We start from the raw sequence: 16,015 nt of genomic DNA on the forward strand, positions 1-16,015 counted from the left end.
AAATCACATTTATCATACCTTCAATAACCACCTCCTCACTTGACTAAAATGTTTTAGTCTAAGCCTCATTCCTGCTCAGGTTTAACTCTTACTTAATCAAACATTTTGTGTTCTTTTAAATAATGGACTAACGTCTGACTCTTGTTTTCCTTATCTCTTCTGTTTTCCTCCTCATCCTCACAACTAGCCTTTGTTGCTCTACGTTAGCCTCTTTCCCAAACCTAAATCACTTTTGTTTTTGTAGTCTCCACTTTTCCTTCCCTTTCATTCTAATTCACATCTCTTTTGCCTGAAGTGATTTTCTCTCCCGTTTCCAGTAGCTTCAATGTGGGATGAAACAAAATGAAAGAATTGGATGATCTTATTTTCTACTTCTGCAGATCGGCAGCAGCAGATTGGGAAGTTGAATCAACAGTTCAGAACCTAATTCCTCACCAACATAAATGTCTTGTTCAATGCATGTTACAATATTTCTTGAGTTCCTCAGTGCTGTGTTTGTTTCAACTGTTACAATGGCAGGTCATCACCTCAGAATGTTAGTGGAGATTAATAAGGTAAAATGCATGCAAAGTCCTGATTACTGAATATAAATGTCATAGAAATCAGCATAATAAGCTCATTACTATTACAATCACTTTATCAGTTTATGAAAGATTTAGTGCCTTCATCTCAGGCCACTCCAATTTCTTAATAAATAATGCTCTTTGACTGGACATCAGCCTGTAGCAAATCAAAATCACAGGTGCAAGAAGCACCCTTCCCACACCATAAATAGCAAAGAACCATGAAGAGGTATGAAGAGTTAAAATATCCATTTAGCTCCTGAAATTTCTCACAGAATCCCTACAGTGTGGAAGCAGGTCATTCAGCCATCAAATCTACACCGGCCACCCAAACAGCCTCCCACCTAGACCCACTCCTTTACTCTATCCCTGCAACCCTGCATTTCCTATGTCTAATCCACATAGACTCCACATCCTGGACACTAAGGGACAATTTAGCATGGCCAATCCACCTAACCTGCACATTTTGGGCTGTGGGAGGAAACTGGAGCACCTGGAGGAAAGCCATATAGACCCCAGGGAGAAAATGCAAACACCACACAGACAGACAGTCACTTGAGGGTAGAATCAAACGGGGATCCCCGGTGCTGTGAGGCAGCAATGCTAATTGTGGAGCCAGCACACTGCCAAAGGAGAATAAACAAACCATTGTAACAGTGAATGATCTTTCAACTAAAGTCTATAGTCATGACCCAAGTATTCATTAACAAGCTTCCTGACAATTTGAAATTTATTCTCATACACACAAAAACTAAATAATTTATTTCTTCCATTTCCAGCTGCGATATCACAGATGTGAGGGAATTAATGGGTAATTCCACAGAATGAACATTTTTGATTTATTCTTTGCAATAAAACAATTATAACATCAATCTAATCAGTGCTAAACTGCCATACTGTCAATGTGATCATACAACCACAAGACTTAAACATTTGGATTCTGCCAGGTAAAGTTCCTCTTGCTTTCAAAGAGATTGATTATAGATACAACCCTGGAGGTGGCCATTTGGTCCATTTTACAAAGAATCTGTGCTGGTTCTTTGTAGCTGCTATCCAATCAATCTCACTCCCTGGAGTGCCATATACCTGCAATTTTTACCCTTTATATCCAATTCACTTTTACTAATATCTGTTGAAGCTTTAATAGAAGACAGCAATCAATAAATTAAATAAATTCTCTCTCAGAGCTACATTTTGTAATATCGAAACAGGCAGCAAGGGTCAGTCAGTTTGTGGCAGCATCTATCCTCTGTGAGAGCAGTAGTCCTTATCCGACGTACAGAATAGGAGCAACAGTAGGTCACTTGGCCCATTAAGCCCTCTCTGCCATTCAACATTCTACCATTCTCGATTCCCTTAAGTCTGTTCTGCCAACCACTGAACAAAAGTACAGACTTGGCTCAAGCTCACTGAGCCTAAACAAAAACTATCACAATGAGACAGCTATGCACATAACCACCATATTAAAACATGTACAACTCAAGATTATTTTTCCCAGTCTTCTTTCACTATTTACTTAAAATAAAAGAATATAAAATATATATTTCCTTCAGACTGCCTAAAATACTCAAATTTAATTCCAAGTAATTTTGCTGCATCTTCACTGTATTCCAACTCTTGATTAATTTGGCACTCACTTAAATCTTAAGATTAGTTTACATGGAAAATATGCGTTTGATTTGTAGCCTTCACTTTATTGTCCCACTACAATGAACAGATTGACTATATTCAACTAACCATCCACCTGATAGCGATGCAATAGGAACTTCACTCCCTGCAAGTTCCCTTCTAAGCGACACACCTTGGAATTGAGTGGCATACCTTTAGAGTGATTTGCTCAAAATACTTGAATTCCCTCCTGAACATCATTGTGGGTGTATCTCAAGGTAATTAAGGCAGGCAATAAATACTGGCATAGCCAGCCATGTCCGCATCACATGAATAAATAATAAAAAGGGAAAATGAATGCTAACAAAACAAAGTTGCAATATTAAATAATGAGCAGGTAACTCCATCAATAAATTTGCCTGCCAACATAGCAGGTAATTCAGGCTTAGTCATCAGATACCATTTCAACCCTTAATACAAGCAGGTCTGACACACGCGTTAAAAACTGTACTATTACTGTGCGTCCTGGCTGAGCCTGACTCTCAAATTTAACTCTAATTCTTTGCATCTATTTAGAAAGCTCCACAAATTCAAATTTAGAACATGTTTTGTACTGCATTGTGAGGCAGATTATATAATATTCCATGCACACTAGTTTCACTATTGTACAGTCGTGATAATGAGATATTGTGTGTGATTAAAGGGAAGGTACCCTTTCTGTGGAAGGAATCTGTACTGCTTACTTAGAACCAAAGTTTGTTCTATCTAAGTCACATAAGCACGATAACTAAATGCTATTTGCTTAAATCAAGTGACTTGTATTACACTGATATTTTATGCTCTACATAGGAGAAATGGAAATCAATTAACAATTGATATTTTTGTTTAAAATAGAAATGGACATTAACAATTAAATGTAAATAATTTATAGTAATATTACCTTGCTCATTTTTCTCTGAACTTCCTAATCTTTGTAAAATTGATGCTATCGCACTACAAAGGCGTATACCACTGGCATAATCCACTCAAAACATCCCTCTACCATTTATAGGCTACAACATATAGAAATTTTAGAGCCCTTTAGAGATTAGCTTCCAGGTGTTTTTTTTTAAAATATCAGAATAATGCAATTTTCCCCTCAAAATACATTAATCAATTCATTAGAAGCCTATGTTTATATATTTCTTGGTAATGAATTCATTACAAGGAAGAAAATAAAGGCAATGTAAATGAGTTCAAATGCACATGATTTACCAACCTACCTTTGCGGACAGATGCAAAACAAAGATATAGTGAGGTGCCATTCATCTAATTTCATTGAGAAAGATGTGAGTTAAAGTGCAAGAACATTAGGGATATTAGCCAAACCCAACAGAGAATGCATACATCCAGATATTGAATAATGGAGATGGCAGGGGTGAGTTCAAAGTTATTGTAATGGGGGTTAAAAATGAATTTGATAATTTCATGAATATAATTTCCACTTGAAAATTCCAAGTTGCTAACATGTTTTACAACTTCAGCATATCAAAGGAAATCGCAGCAGTTACATGCCAGTAGAGTAGGGTACACAGGCATGATTCTCATTAGAACTGAATTGCAATACTTACACAACAGAAATAAACTTTGGACTAGAAAAAAATTCCATACTATTATACATTTTTCACATACAGATTGAAGCTTAGGATTCAAATGAAAATATTCCTAATTTGTGACAATACTATACTCTGACGACTCTAGAGTAAAATGATGTAAGATTCACAGAATGCAACAATTTCTCATATTGCCTTGGTTTTTCCCTTTCACGTTTCCACCGTTTACAAGGCACAAGTGAAAGCACCAGGGAATACACCTAATTTTACTGAATGAGCGCAGCTCCAATACCTAAGGCTGCCAACAGTGTTCACAACAAAGCAGCCTGTTTTACTGGTTTTCCCATCCACATTAAACATCCATTCCCCCCACCATTGACACAGAGTGATCACAGTGGTCACCATCTACAAGATGCAATGCAGCAACTTGTCAAGACTCCTTCAACAGTTTCCAAACTATCTAACATCTTCTGATTAGATGGTCATGGGCAGCAGATGCATAGGGATACGATCCTCTATGACACACACTGTCCTCACTTGGAATATATTGCTGTTCCATATTTATTGCTTGGTCAAAATCTTGGGACTCCCTAACTAAGGGTATAGTAGATGATATTACACCACCAGACCGCACAGATTCACCACCTTCTCAAGAACAATTAGGGAACGTGTAACCGATATTAGCTTTTCCAGCCTTGCAAAAATTAAATGAATAAGTGAAGATACCTTGTTTACTTTGTTTTATTGAATGACGTGCCATATTGTTGGGCTTATGACCAACAAGTTTGCAGATAAAACCAACATCTGGGGTAAAGGTTCAAACAGGAGAGATGTGCAAAGAGATTTAAATGTGCAAGAGAAATGGGCCACACAATGGCAGATAATTTGGGTAAACAGAGTGGCATACATATAAGCAAGGCCAATATTGATTACATGCACAAAATATACTTGTGCTAATGTGCACACATCATTGAAGATTCATGGTAATGTAGAGAAGCTCTAGATTAAACAAACAGCATATTGGGATTTGTGGGATGTTTAAATCAGACTATTAAGTGCAAAGTAAAAGGACACCATGCTGTCACCCGACACGTCACTGGTTAAACCACATCTAAAAAGCTATGTTAGTGATATAGTGGCCTTGGAAATAGTCTAATGAAAAGCTATAACTGATTACTATTGAAAGAATCTCAACTCCTTAGAGAAGTCAGGACTTTGCTCTAATTAGTTTACAGCAGCACCTACTTAAGACTCCATAAGGATCTATATAATAACTAGAGGACTGAATAATATTCCTCTGGAATATATTGTCTGTGGGTGTATTGTTTGTTGATTCGCTGAATAGTCTTCAAGTGGGAGCTGACTCTTTGATTCATCCGGAATGAATATTACTTGTTAGAGAAGATAAGAATCTTTAAAGCCAATGCTTCATTGGTATGATCACATGGTCTGGTTATGACATCCAGAGAGGTCAGAGAGAAAATGAGTCTAGAGAGGTCTGACAGATCAAAAAGTATTTTCTGCCAATTTTGTATGGTACAAAATGATCAGAGGTCACAAAGACATAAAATCAGACCCTAATGTGAGTTATGTGGAACAGCAATACACCAACCTCTTAATGACCACTCTAAGTACGAACTTTCACCCAGTGAGAGCTCAAAATTTACATGTGGCCACAGAGTACCACTCCCTCCTAGTTGCTTTCTCGGGGTCCCATTCTCTTAATCAACAGACCAGATCATGAAGCATGACAGACCATTGATTAAAATTAGGTTCTTCTTAATTACTACAACAGCTGGTGTATTTATGCTACCAGCCCACTTCATCGAATCACTCCAAACTGGGAGATAACAATTTACCAAACAAATAAAACCCTTGACACATAATTAGAATTGCTGGAAAAACACAGGAGGTCTGACAGCATCTGTGGAAAGAAAGCAGAATTAACGTTTTGGGTCCAGTGACAACTCTTCAGAAAGTTTTAAAGGATTAACAAAGAATTGAGAGGTTCTAATTTGTTGATTAGAACCTTGAAACTCATTTTTTTCTAGAAAATAGGAGACTGACGGCTGAAGGGCATATTGATAGAGGTTCTTCAAATTACTAAAGGAGTCTGAAAAGATGGTCTTGCATGTAGAGGAGGCAAAAGCTAGAAAGCATAAATATTATAAACAGTCAGCAATAATCCAAAAAGGAAGGCAGTTTTCACATAGTGTGGAAAGGTCATAACAGTTGCTACCACAAGCAGTTAAATAACAAAAGAACCAAAGAACTGCAGATGCTGGAAATCAGAAACAAAAACAGAAATTGCTAGGAAAACACAGGAGGTCGGGCAGCATCTGTGGAGTGGAAACAGAATTAAAGTCAAGTCCAGTGACCCTTCTTCAGAACCTGTTCTAATCACCCAAGGATCTTATTTTCTGAAGAGTCGTCACTGGTACCAAAATGTTAACTCTTTTCTGTCCATAGCCAGACCTGCTTAGTTTTTCCAGTAATTTCTATTTTGGAGTCAAGCAATAAGATTAATTTCAAGGGAATAAGCATAAACCAAAAAAGAGAAAGGAACTAAAGGTTACGCTAATAAGTTTGGATGAAGTGGGGTGTGAGAAGGCATATATTTTTGTACTAGACGAAACTGAGTACTGCATATGCTGGAGATTAGAGTCGAGAGGGTGGTGCTGGTCCTGAAGGGTTTTTGCCCGAAACATCAATTTTTCTGCTCCTCAGATGCTGCCTGACCTGCTGTGCTTTTCCAGCAACACACAAAATATATTGTTGTACTGTATATTCTGTCTTTACAAAAATAAATCAGTGTCTTTTTAAAACAAAGTTGTGCTGCCAGAAGTGTGCATCTTTCTTAATTTTGAGGGTATTTTGAAGTTTTAAAGGCTTGACGAGATAGTAGTTTTGTATTACTATTGTGACTTTAGATGAAACAGAAATATTGGGACTTAATTCAAGATATCCAATTGCTTTGTCAATCTTCTGGAGGACAATATACAGAATAACAATATTTAAAAAATGGTGTAAAAATGGCACATCAGGCAGCATCCGAGGAGCAGGAAAATCATCTGCATTCAAAGTAAAAGACAATAATTACTGCCAAAATAAGCACCAGTGGTAGATTAAATAAGTGTTTAAAATTTAGATTAGGAAAGAGGCATAAATTAAAATTTTGGACAGCAGAAGAGAGCTGAACAAGAGACAATATAATGATATCCGGATAGAAGTCAAAAAACTAGCAAACAATGCGCAGTCCAAGGGCCAGTTTCCATTTCATACATCCTATATCACTGGTGCAGTTCATTTTGCTCTCAAATTAAACGGAAGTTAGCCAAGATCAACTCTTCTCCTTCCACTGCCTGCAAAATGATACACTTGTATAGAGATGAGGGAATTGATGAGATGTGATCATTGCATTTTGATAATGTGCCTTATTGAAAGAAGCTTCTAATAGCTAAGTAATATATCCTCTATATTTACATCCTCTGTGCATCACAGCAGCTTACCAAAAGCATTACAAGTTAAGGAGCGAGGTTGTTTCCTAAACAGCACGAATATCAATTTGGTGATGGCATGTGCTACAGTTAAACCTAGCCAGTAACGTTTAGTCAATAAGAGTATTTGATGTGGCATTTGTGCTTATGCTATCAGTTGAACCCGGACTGAGATATTAAGAAAGATACTGCAGAAGGACTCAACTTTCCAGTGGTTTCCTGCGAGACAAGAACAATTTTAACATTTGGTTGTCTGCCACACATCCCTTTGGGTATTTGCAAAAAAGGAAATTATTAACGGTTTTTCCACCTAAAATTTAATACTCTATGCTACTTTCTCCGCACCCCCACCATCCTCTCATTTATCTCTCCACCCTTCAGGCACTCTGCCTGTATTCCTGATTAAGGGCTTTTGCCCAAAACGTTGATTTTCCTGCTCCTCGGATGCTGCCTGAACTGCTGTGCTTTTTCCAGCGCCATTCTAATCTAGACTCTGGTTTCCAGCATCTGCAGTCCTTGTTTTTACCTAACCCAGATTCAAAACTGTTCAGAATAGGTAAATCACTAGTACTGTGGTAAGTGAATCAAGGGCACCTTCAGATCAGATCATCTAACTACACTCAAGGAGAGAAAAATCTCACGGTTGTAGGATTCTACTTCTGCTCACTGCCACAGTCATTATTCGCATGGCATTCAGACTGTTCAATATTGTGAAATTACCTATCTTTTAAGTTATTCATGCTATTATGAAATGAAGGGAAGATGCACAGACTGGCACAGTTTAATTTAAGAGATTTCAGCTTGGTCACATTGTCTTAGAGTCAGAAGATTTAGGGTCAAGTTCGACTCTAAGCACCAAAGGACAGTGCTGAGGCAATGCTATACTATGTGAGCATTTTAGATGAGGGCTGACTGAAGCCCCTGTCCGTCCCCTCAGTTAAATGCAAGAGATCCCATAAGATTAATTTGAAGGACAGTTTTCTTTAGCGCACTGGCCAAATTTGTTCAATCTAAAACAGATTATCTTCTTATGTTGGATTCAGAAACCAGGAGGTCCTTTTAAGATCTTCTGAGACTCACTGCAGTTCCTGTTTTGTTTCCCTAGACCTGACTATTTAATTCCACAAACATAAAATCCGGAACTTCCTTAATGAACCAACTTAATATTTTAATATGCAGTGCTTCTCACACTGACCAGTTCAGTATTATCGCATTAAGCCAATTGTTCATGTCCAAGGCTTGAGTGGCTGGAAAAATGGCCTTGAGCACCATATTATAGCCAGAGGTCAATTTTGAGAATTGACTATTTTGATGTTTACAGGATCTTGAAGGGACTAAAAAGGGTGGCTACCAGGAGGAAGTTTCCTCTTGTGTGGCAAAAGTAGAACTAGAGGACACAATTTAAGAATAAGACAGGGGATAATTTTTTCTCCGAGATCATTAGTATGTGGTCTTATCTTCTACAGAATGCAGTGGAGGTAGAGTCACCAAGTAAGTTGAAGGGCGAATTACATATGGTTTTTGATAGACAGGGGAGTCAGGACTTAAATGGTTGGGGTCGGGGTTGCAAACATAGAACATTACAGCACAGTACAGGCCCTTCGGCCCTCGATGTTGGACTGACCTTTCATACTAATCTGAAGCCCATCTAACCTACACTATCCCATGAACGTCCATATGCCTGTCCAGTGACGACTTAAATGTACTTAAAGTTGGCAAATCTACTATTGTTGCAGGCAAAACATTCCATACCCTTACTACTCTCTGAGAAAAGAACCTACCTCTGACATCTGTCCTATATCTATCACCCCTCAATTTAAAGCTATGTCCCCTTGTGCTCGCCGTCACCATTCTTGGAAAAAGGCTCTCCCTGTCCACCCTATCTAACCCTCTGATTATCTCTATTAAGTCACCTCTCAACCTTCTTCTCTCCAATCAAAACAGCCTCAAGTCCCTCAGCCTTTCCTCGTAAGACCTTCCCTCCATACCAGGCAACATCCTAGTAAATCTCCACTGCACCCTTTCCAAAGCTTCCACATGATTCTTATAATGTGGTGACCAGAACTGTACACAATACTCCAAGTGCGGCCGCACCAGAATTTTGTACAGCTGTAGTATAACCTCATGGTTCCGGAACTCGATCCCTCTATTAATAAAAGCTAAAGCACTGTATGCCTTCTTAACAACCCTGTCAACCTGGGTAGCAACTTTCAAGGATCTGTGTATCTGGACACTGAGATATCTCTGCTCATCTACACTACCAAGAAGATTACCATTAGCCCAATACTTTGCATTCTGATTATTCCGACCAAAAAATGAATCACCTCACACTTGTCCACATTAAACTCCATTTGCCACCTCTCAGCCCAGCTCTGCAGTTTATCTATGTCTCTCTGTAACCTACATCATCCTTCGTCACTATCCACAACTCCACCGACCTTAGTGTAGTCTGCAAATTTACTAACCCACCTTTCTACACCCTCATCCAGGTCGTATATAAAAATGACGAACAGCAGTGGACCCAATACCAACCCTTGTGGTACACCACTGGTAACTGGACTCCAGGATGAACAATTCTCATCAACCACCACCCTCTGTCTTCTTTCAGCAAGCCAATTACTGATCCAAACTGCTACATCTCCCACAATCTCATTCCTCTGCATTTTGTACAATAGCCTATTGTGGGGAACCTTACCGAACACCTTGCTGAAATCCATATACACCACATCAACCAGTTTACTCTCATCTACCTGTTTGGTCTCCTTCTCAAAGGACTCAGTAAGGTTTGTGAGGCATGATCTGCCCTTCACAAAACTGTGCTGACTATCCCTAATCAAATTATTATTTTCTAGATGATTATAAATCCTATCTCTTATAACCTTTTCCAACACTTTACCAACAACTGAAGTAAGGCTCACTGGTCTATAATTACCAGGATTGTCTCTACTGCCCTTCTTGAACAGGCAAACCACATTTGCTATCCTCCAGTCTTCTGGCACTATTCCTGTAGACAATGATAATTTAAAGATCAATGCCAAAGGTTCAGCAATTCCTCCCTGGCTTCCTAGAGGATCCTAGGATAAATCCCATCCGGCCCAGGGGACTTATCTATTTTCACATTCTGCGGGATTTCTAATACCTCTTCCTTGTGAGCCTCAATCACACCTACTCGAGTAGCCTGTATCTCAGTATTCTTCTCGACAACACTGTTGTTTTCTAGAGTGAATAATCGAAAAATATTCATTTAGTGCTTCCCCTTTCTCCTCTGACTCCACACAACTTCCCACTACTATCCTTGATTGGCCCTAATCTTACTCTTGTCATTCTTTTATTCCTTAAATACCTATAGGAAGCCTTAGGGTTTACCCTGATCGTATCTGCCAACAACTTCTCATGTCTCCTCCTGGCTCTTCTGAGCTCTCTCTTTAGGTCTTTCCTGGCTTCCCTGTAACCCTCAAGTGCCATAATTGAGCCATCACATCTCATCCTACCATAAGCCATCTTCATCCTCTGGACCAGAGATTCCACTTCCTTCGTAAACCATGGCTCCCGCGCTCTACAGCTTCCTCCCTGCCTGACCGGTATATACTTATCTAGGACACACAGGAGCTTTTCCTCGAATAAGCTCCACATTTCTAATGTGCCCATCCCCTGCAGTTTCCTTCCCCATCCTATGCTTCCTAAACCTTGCCTAATCACATCGTAATTGCCTTTCCCCCAGCTGTAACTCTTGCCCATTGGTATACACCTATCCCTTTCTATCACTAAAGTAAACATAACAGAATTGTGATCACTATTACCAAAGTGCTCATCTACTTCCAAGTCTAACACCTGGCTGGGCTCATTACCCAGTACCAAATCTAATGTGGCTTTGCCCCTTGTTGGCCTGTCTACATACTGTGTCAGGAAGCCCTCCTGCACACACTGGACAAAAACTGACCCATCTATAGTCCTTGTACTATAGTGTTCCCAGTCAATATTTGGAAAGTTGAAGTCCCCCATGACAACTACCCTGTCTCTCTCACTCCTACTGAGAATCATCTTTGCTATCCTTTCCTCTACATCTCTGGAACTATTCGGAGCCCTATAGAAAACTCCCAACAGGGTGACCTCTCCTTTCCTGTTTCTAACTTCAGCCCAAACTACCTCAGTTGATGAGTCCCAAACATCCTTTCTGCAACTGTAATATTGTCCTTGATCAACAATGCCACACCTCCCCCTCTAATTTTACCATCTTCTCTGTTCTTACTGAAGGTTGAGTTCAGACCACAAGCAGAGTAGCTTTGTGCTTACTGAATAGAGCATCATTCTTGAATGGCCCACTGTTGTTCCTTCATTTCAATGAAATTTACCCACTAACTAGCTGGATACTGTTTCAGCAAAACAGACAAGCATTTACGCATATTTAATGATGCACATAAGTATTGGAATGCAGTGTATTAACAAGAAATAAAGAAAAAACAATAATGAAATGGGGAGAAGAAAATAAACATCAGAATGTTGAGACTGTTAAAACTCTCTTAAAAGTTTAGAAGTTCATGTCTGTGCTTTTGGGGTTTGTTTCATAATGAAGAACCCGAATACCTAGAAAAATTCTTCAGTTTAGGCAGCAACTGTGCAAACAGAAAGATTTTATATTGCAGGTTGATGACCTATCATCAGAAAGGTTATTGATGTGAAGAATTAACTCTGCTTCACTCCACAGATGCTGCACGATTTTTTTGAGATTTTCCAGCATTTTTTTATTTGGTTCTTAATGCAGATTTCCTGCATCCAGTTTATTTTGCTGTTATTTCATAATTCTCTGCAGCAATCTATGAGTTGAATACCAGCCTTTGTGTCATGTATGCACCTAGACTTTCACGATTGCATTGTAAAGAAGCTGCACTTCCACCTTAACCAAGAGGGATGAAAATATATGAATAGCTGTAGCCAATTCAAAAAATCTCTTCTCCAAGTATTCCTTCCTTAACCTTCAAAGGACTGTAAGGCAAATCTAGAAGGTAGGGCAGTATGTAGACTATTCCTATAAATCCGGACCTTGTGAAAATAAAACTAATGTTGTTTGGCATCTTTATGTTCTGGAATACTAAGCAAATCTGCAGTTCAAAAAATACCTGCACTTAACGTGAAATGATGGCATGCAGAACTGTAAAAGTTTACCCAGTCCCAATAACTTTTTGATTTGGAAAACAAAAGCAAACTGCTCAACATCTACAGGCATTGATGTATGTGGACAACCATCTTTCTGATGAATGGCACTTCCCTATATGATGCTGGCAAGATAACAAAGAGTCATACTCACATGAAGAACTGGGAACCATTTGTATCTCTTCCTCTGTTTGCCATTGACAACAGGAACTCCCTGTCGTGTTTGAGCACAAAATTCTCATCTGTGCAAGAAAGGAGGAGCTGGTCAGCTTTGAGAGGCTCCACAGAGTGGCTGTCGTCTACTTGCCAATTGCACCAACAACAGAGTAACAGCCTTGCTTTAGGCCTCACCGCAGCATTTTACTAAAATATTGTGTTGAGGAGGAACACAAATTTCAAATTGTCTTATATTACCAGTACTGAAACTAGTGGACTAAATGCTCTAGGTGAGCAATGTCAATTTGTTTTTGTGTCTTCGTGAGTGTTTTTTTTGTTTTTCTTTAAAGTCTGCAAGCAATAAAGAAAATTGGACCATATATTCCATCAACTCACTGCCAATAATGGTACTTGCTGGGGAGGGTGCAAGGGAGTGTGTTTTAATTGTGTTACTTAGCTTTTTTTTCTTACCTTTTCATTTTGCAAAAGATCACATTCTCTATAAATAAAAGAATATGTTGAAAGTTTTAGGCAGGATGATAGGTTTTCTCATGAATAAATTGCCTAACCTCCATGCTGCAAGTTGCGAGCTTACTGCATAATAATTTACCTTTTAATTCACTTTTTTTTGTAGTTAACAGTGAACACGCTAAGAAACAATTAGCCCAAATTCATGCATCTATTTTGTGCATGCAACATTTCAAGCACTAGCTACATGCAACAGGTGAGGAAATTAAAAGCAATGCTATTCACGTATTGTTAGAGGGAGTTTTCTATTTAGTAAATCAACTGATTAATTTGGGCTTTGTAATGAAATTAAAAAGATGTCTCTACCTTCAAAGTATCCGCCATAAATAGATTCTCCTCCTCGTCCATTACCTAAGAATCACAGGTGAATGAGTAACACTATGCTCCACACTGAATGTTTCTGTACAATTAATAAAAAGTATATTACACAGGAACTTTGAGGCTAGGTTTGGCCAATGTCTTTCCATCTGCACTATACTGCCAGACAGATGCACAAAAAGCATAAAAGGTCTTCATTTCCAACATTCTTCATTCTACTTTCAGTCGCATGAGAAGATATCACCGTGAATGCTTCCCAAATCTTGCCACGTTATGCTTGCAAAACAAAGATGATTAATAAAATATCAAGCAGTATTTTATTGAAGCTTGGTTAAACACTGTTCATTCCCAAAAGAATACCCTGTTCTACCACAAATGGAAAATGCAGTATTTCTCCCTCCTTGAGCACGCAAAGTTTCCATTGACCACGATAAGATTCAATTGACTGCTAATCAAAAAGTGAAAATACAACACACAATGAAGCAACATATTGTATAGTACAAACAGGGACACAGGGAAGAACCTGCCAGAGTTCTGGGTAACAAATCTTTGAAACAAGTAGGATAAAAAAGCAAGCCCACGTGATCCTTCACTTCATACACAGAGGTACAAGAATACTAAAACCCCAAAGTATTTAAGCTAAATGTCTATGAACATAGATTGAGTCTCAGCTGAAGTGCTGTGTCCAATTATGGATTATTCACCTTAAAATGGCCAGCTAAGCTTTGATGGGACACAGTGGACATTTGCCAGAAATCAAGAACTTAATCGTTTCACGTTATCTTCTCAGTTACCTTGGCAGGCTAGAGAAGCTGGGGTATTCTACTTGGAACAAACAAAGATACCAGGAGATTGGATACAGATGTTCAAAATTATGAAGGGGATTTGACAGAGTTGACAAGGGAGAGTTCTTGTGGCATAGTAGTAGTGCCCCTAACTCTGAGTCAGGATGTCAGGTAATAGTCAAACAGGTTTATTTGAAATCACAAGCTTTCGGAACACTGCTTCTTCATTAGTGAAGTCAACTCCAATATAACTAGGGATTATAGTTTAAAAATGAGTATCCCTTTTAAGGGGGAAGTGAGGACAATTTTTCTTCTCCCAAAGACTCACTGGGGAAAAGAATTCGCTAGACCAAAGAGAAATGGAGCAGGATCAGTGAATATTTTTAAGGCTGAGCCAGTTAGATTCTTGATTTACAAAGAAACCAGTGGACATTGGAGGTTCTCAGGAAAAATCAAACCTGAGGCCATATCAAACAAGTAATGATTTGATCAAATGGCAGAGTAGGCTTTGTACACCAAGACTGGGCTATTTGACCTAAGTTGCTTTTTTAATCAACCTGTTCATTCACGTTATGACACACCATGGAGCAAGTGAAGCTTGAATCTAGGCTTTCTGCACCAAAGGCAGGGACAATACCAATGAGGCACAAAATCCTTGCTTCTTGTAAGTAACTGCATGTCCCCAGAACACAGATGGGAGAAGAATGTTCAGTGTGCATCAACATAATAACCTGTATTCAGTAACAGTTCAAGATCAAGGTCACAGTTCTAAAAAGAAGGCTTTAAGGAAAGCACCTTCCCTTCTCAAACACATTTTTTGTCACTTTATATGTGGTCAAAATTTACAAAAATAGTTATATCAGAGAGACATTTTAATAACCGGTCCACAATCCAGTAATCAATGCCTTGGCAACACTTCAGTTGAACTAATACAGAATGCAAATTACACATTTCCCACCTTCACTGAAGTCACCACCTTGGACCATAAATTCTTTTACAATACGGTGGAAAGTGGAGCCCTTATAGCAAAGTTGCTTTCGAGTTTTTTTTCCTAATCCTTTTTCACCTGCAAGAGATAAAACAATATTAGGAGATTTTTAAAAAACAGGATAACTAACCTAACTGCAATAGGTTTCAATTTTTCTTCTGAATGGGGTCATTCCCTTTAAATAACGATAGTCCAGTACTCTCTGCAAAGAGTGGAGGTCAGCCAGACCCTTCTGCAAAAACAAAGAGCCTTTTGCAATCTTCTGGAACATGTGTGTTTAAATACATAGATGCTTAACAATTAACCCAACAACTTCTAGAAGATACCATTGACTACCATTACAACCAGGTACTGTGCAGAAATTCTTTTAACAACTTTATCACAGTTTACAGTAGCAGAACTAATATTTTAGCAAGACAAATATGGAAAGGACATGATTCTGATAACCTTACACCACTTCAGAAGGCTTCTGATAAAGCCCCTCATAAAAGCTAAATGGGCAGAGTTAAAGCACATTTAATGGGGTTAATTTTTGGTATGGATAAAAAAAAATGGTGGACAGTCAATAAACAGAGAGTGGGAATAAATGGGTCTTTTCCCTCCCGGGTGTCAGGCAGTGACTAGTTGGGTATTGCTTGGGTTCCAGTTATTGATGATACATCGATATGACCTGGATGAGGAACTGAATGCAACATTTCAAAGTTTGCTGACTATCAAGACAACATTGACACAAAGTTGGACAGAAATTATGAGTTGTGAGGAGGGTGCAAGGGGATATGGACAAGTGGAGAAAGTAGGCAAACACATGGAAGATGCAGTACAATAAGGC

General features: G+C 38.7%; 1 protein-coding gene across 4 annotated transcripts in view; it reads right to left on the bottom strand.

Annotated features, from left to right (window-relative positions):
* Nucleotides 1–16,015, bottom strand: part of nktr (natural killer cell triggering receptor) — a 206,075-nt gene that overhangs the window by 59,530 nt on the left and 130,530 nt on the right. For 3 of the 4 annotated variants that reach the window (XM_060825195.1, XM_060825193.1, XM_060825194.1), the window contains exons 4-6: nucleotides 15,157–15,264; nucleotides 13,402–13,446; nucleotides 12,566–12,653 (exon numbers count right to left, since the gene is read on the bottom strand). In XM_060825195.1, coding sequence (XP_060681178.1) covers nucleotides 12,566–12,653; nucleotides 13,402–13,446; nucleotides 15,157–15,264 — 241 coding nt within the window. Of the gene's footprint in view, nucleotides 1–12,565; nucleotides 12,654–13,038; nucleotides 13,070–13,401; nucleotides 13,447–15,156; nucleotides 15,265–16,015 lie in introns of those variants that run through there. The other variant, XM_060825196.1, reaches the window with a different exon arrangement.

Source organism: Hemiscyllium ocellatum, chromosome 5, assembly GCF_020745735.1.
Source record: "Hemiscyllium ocellatum isolate sHemOce1 chromosome 5, sHemOce1.pat.X.cur, whole genome shotgun sequence".
In the NCBI taxonomy this organism is placed as follows: Eukaryota; Metazoa; Chordata; class Chondrichthyes; order Orectolobiformes; family Hemiscylliidae; genus Hemiscyllium; species Hemiscyllium ocellatum.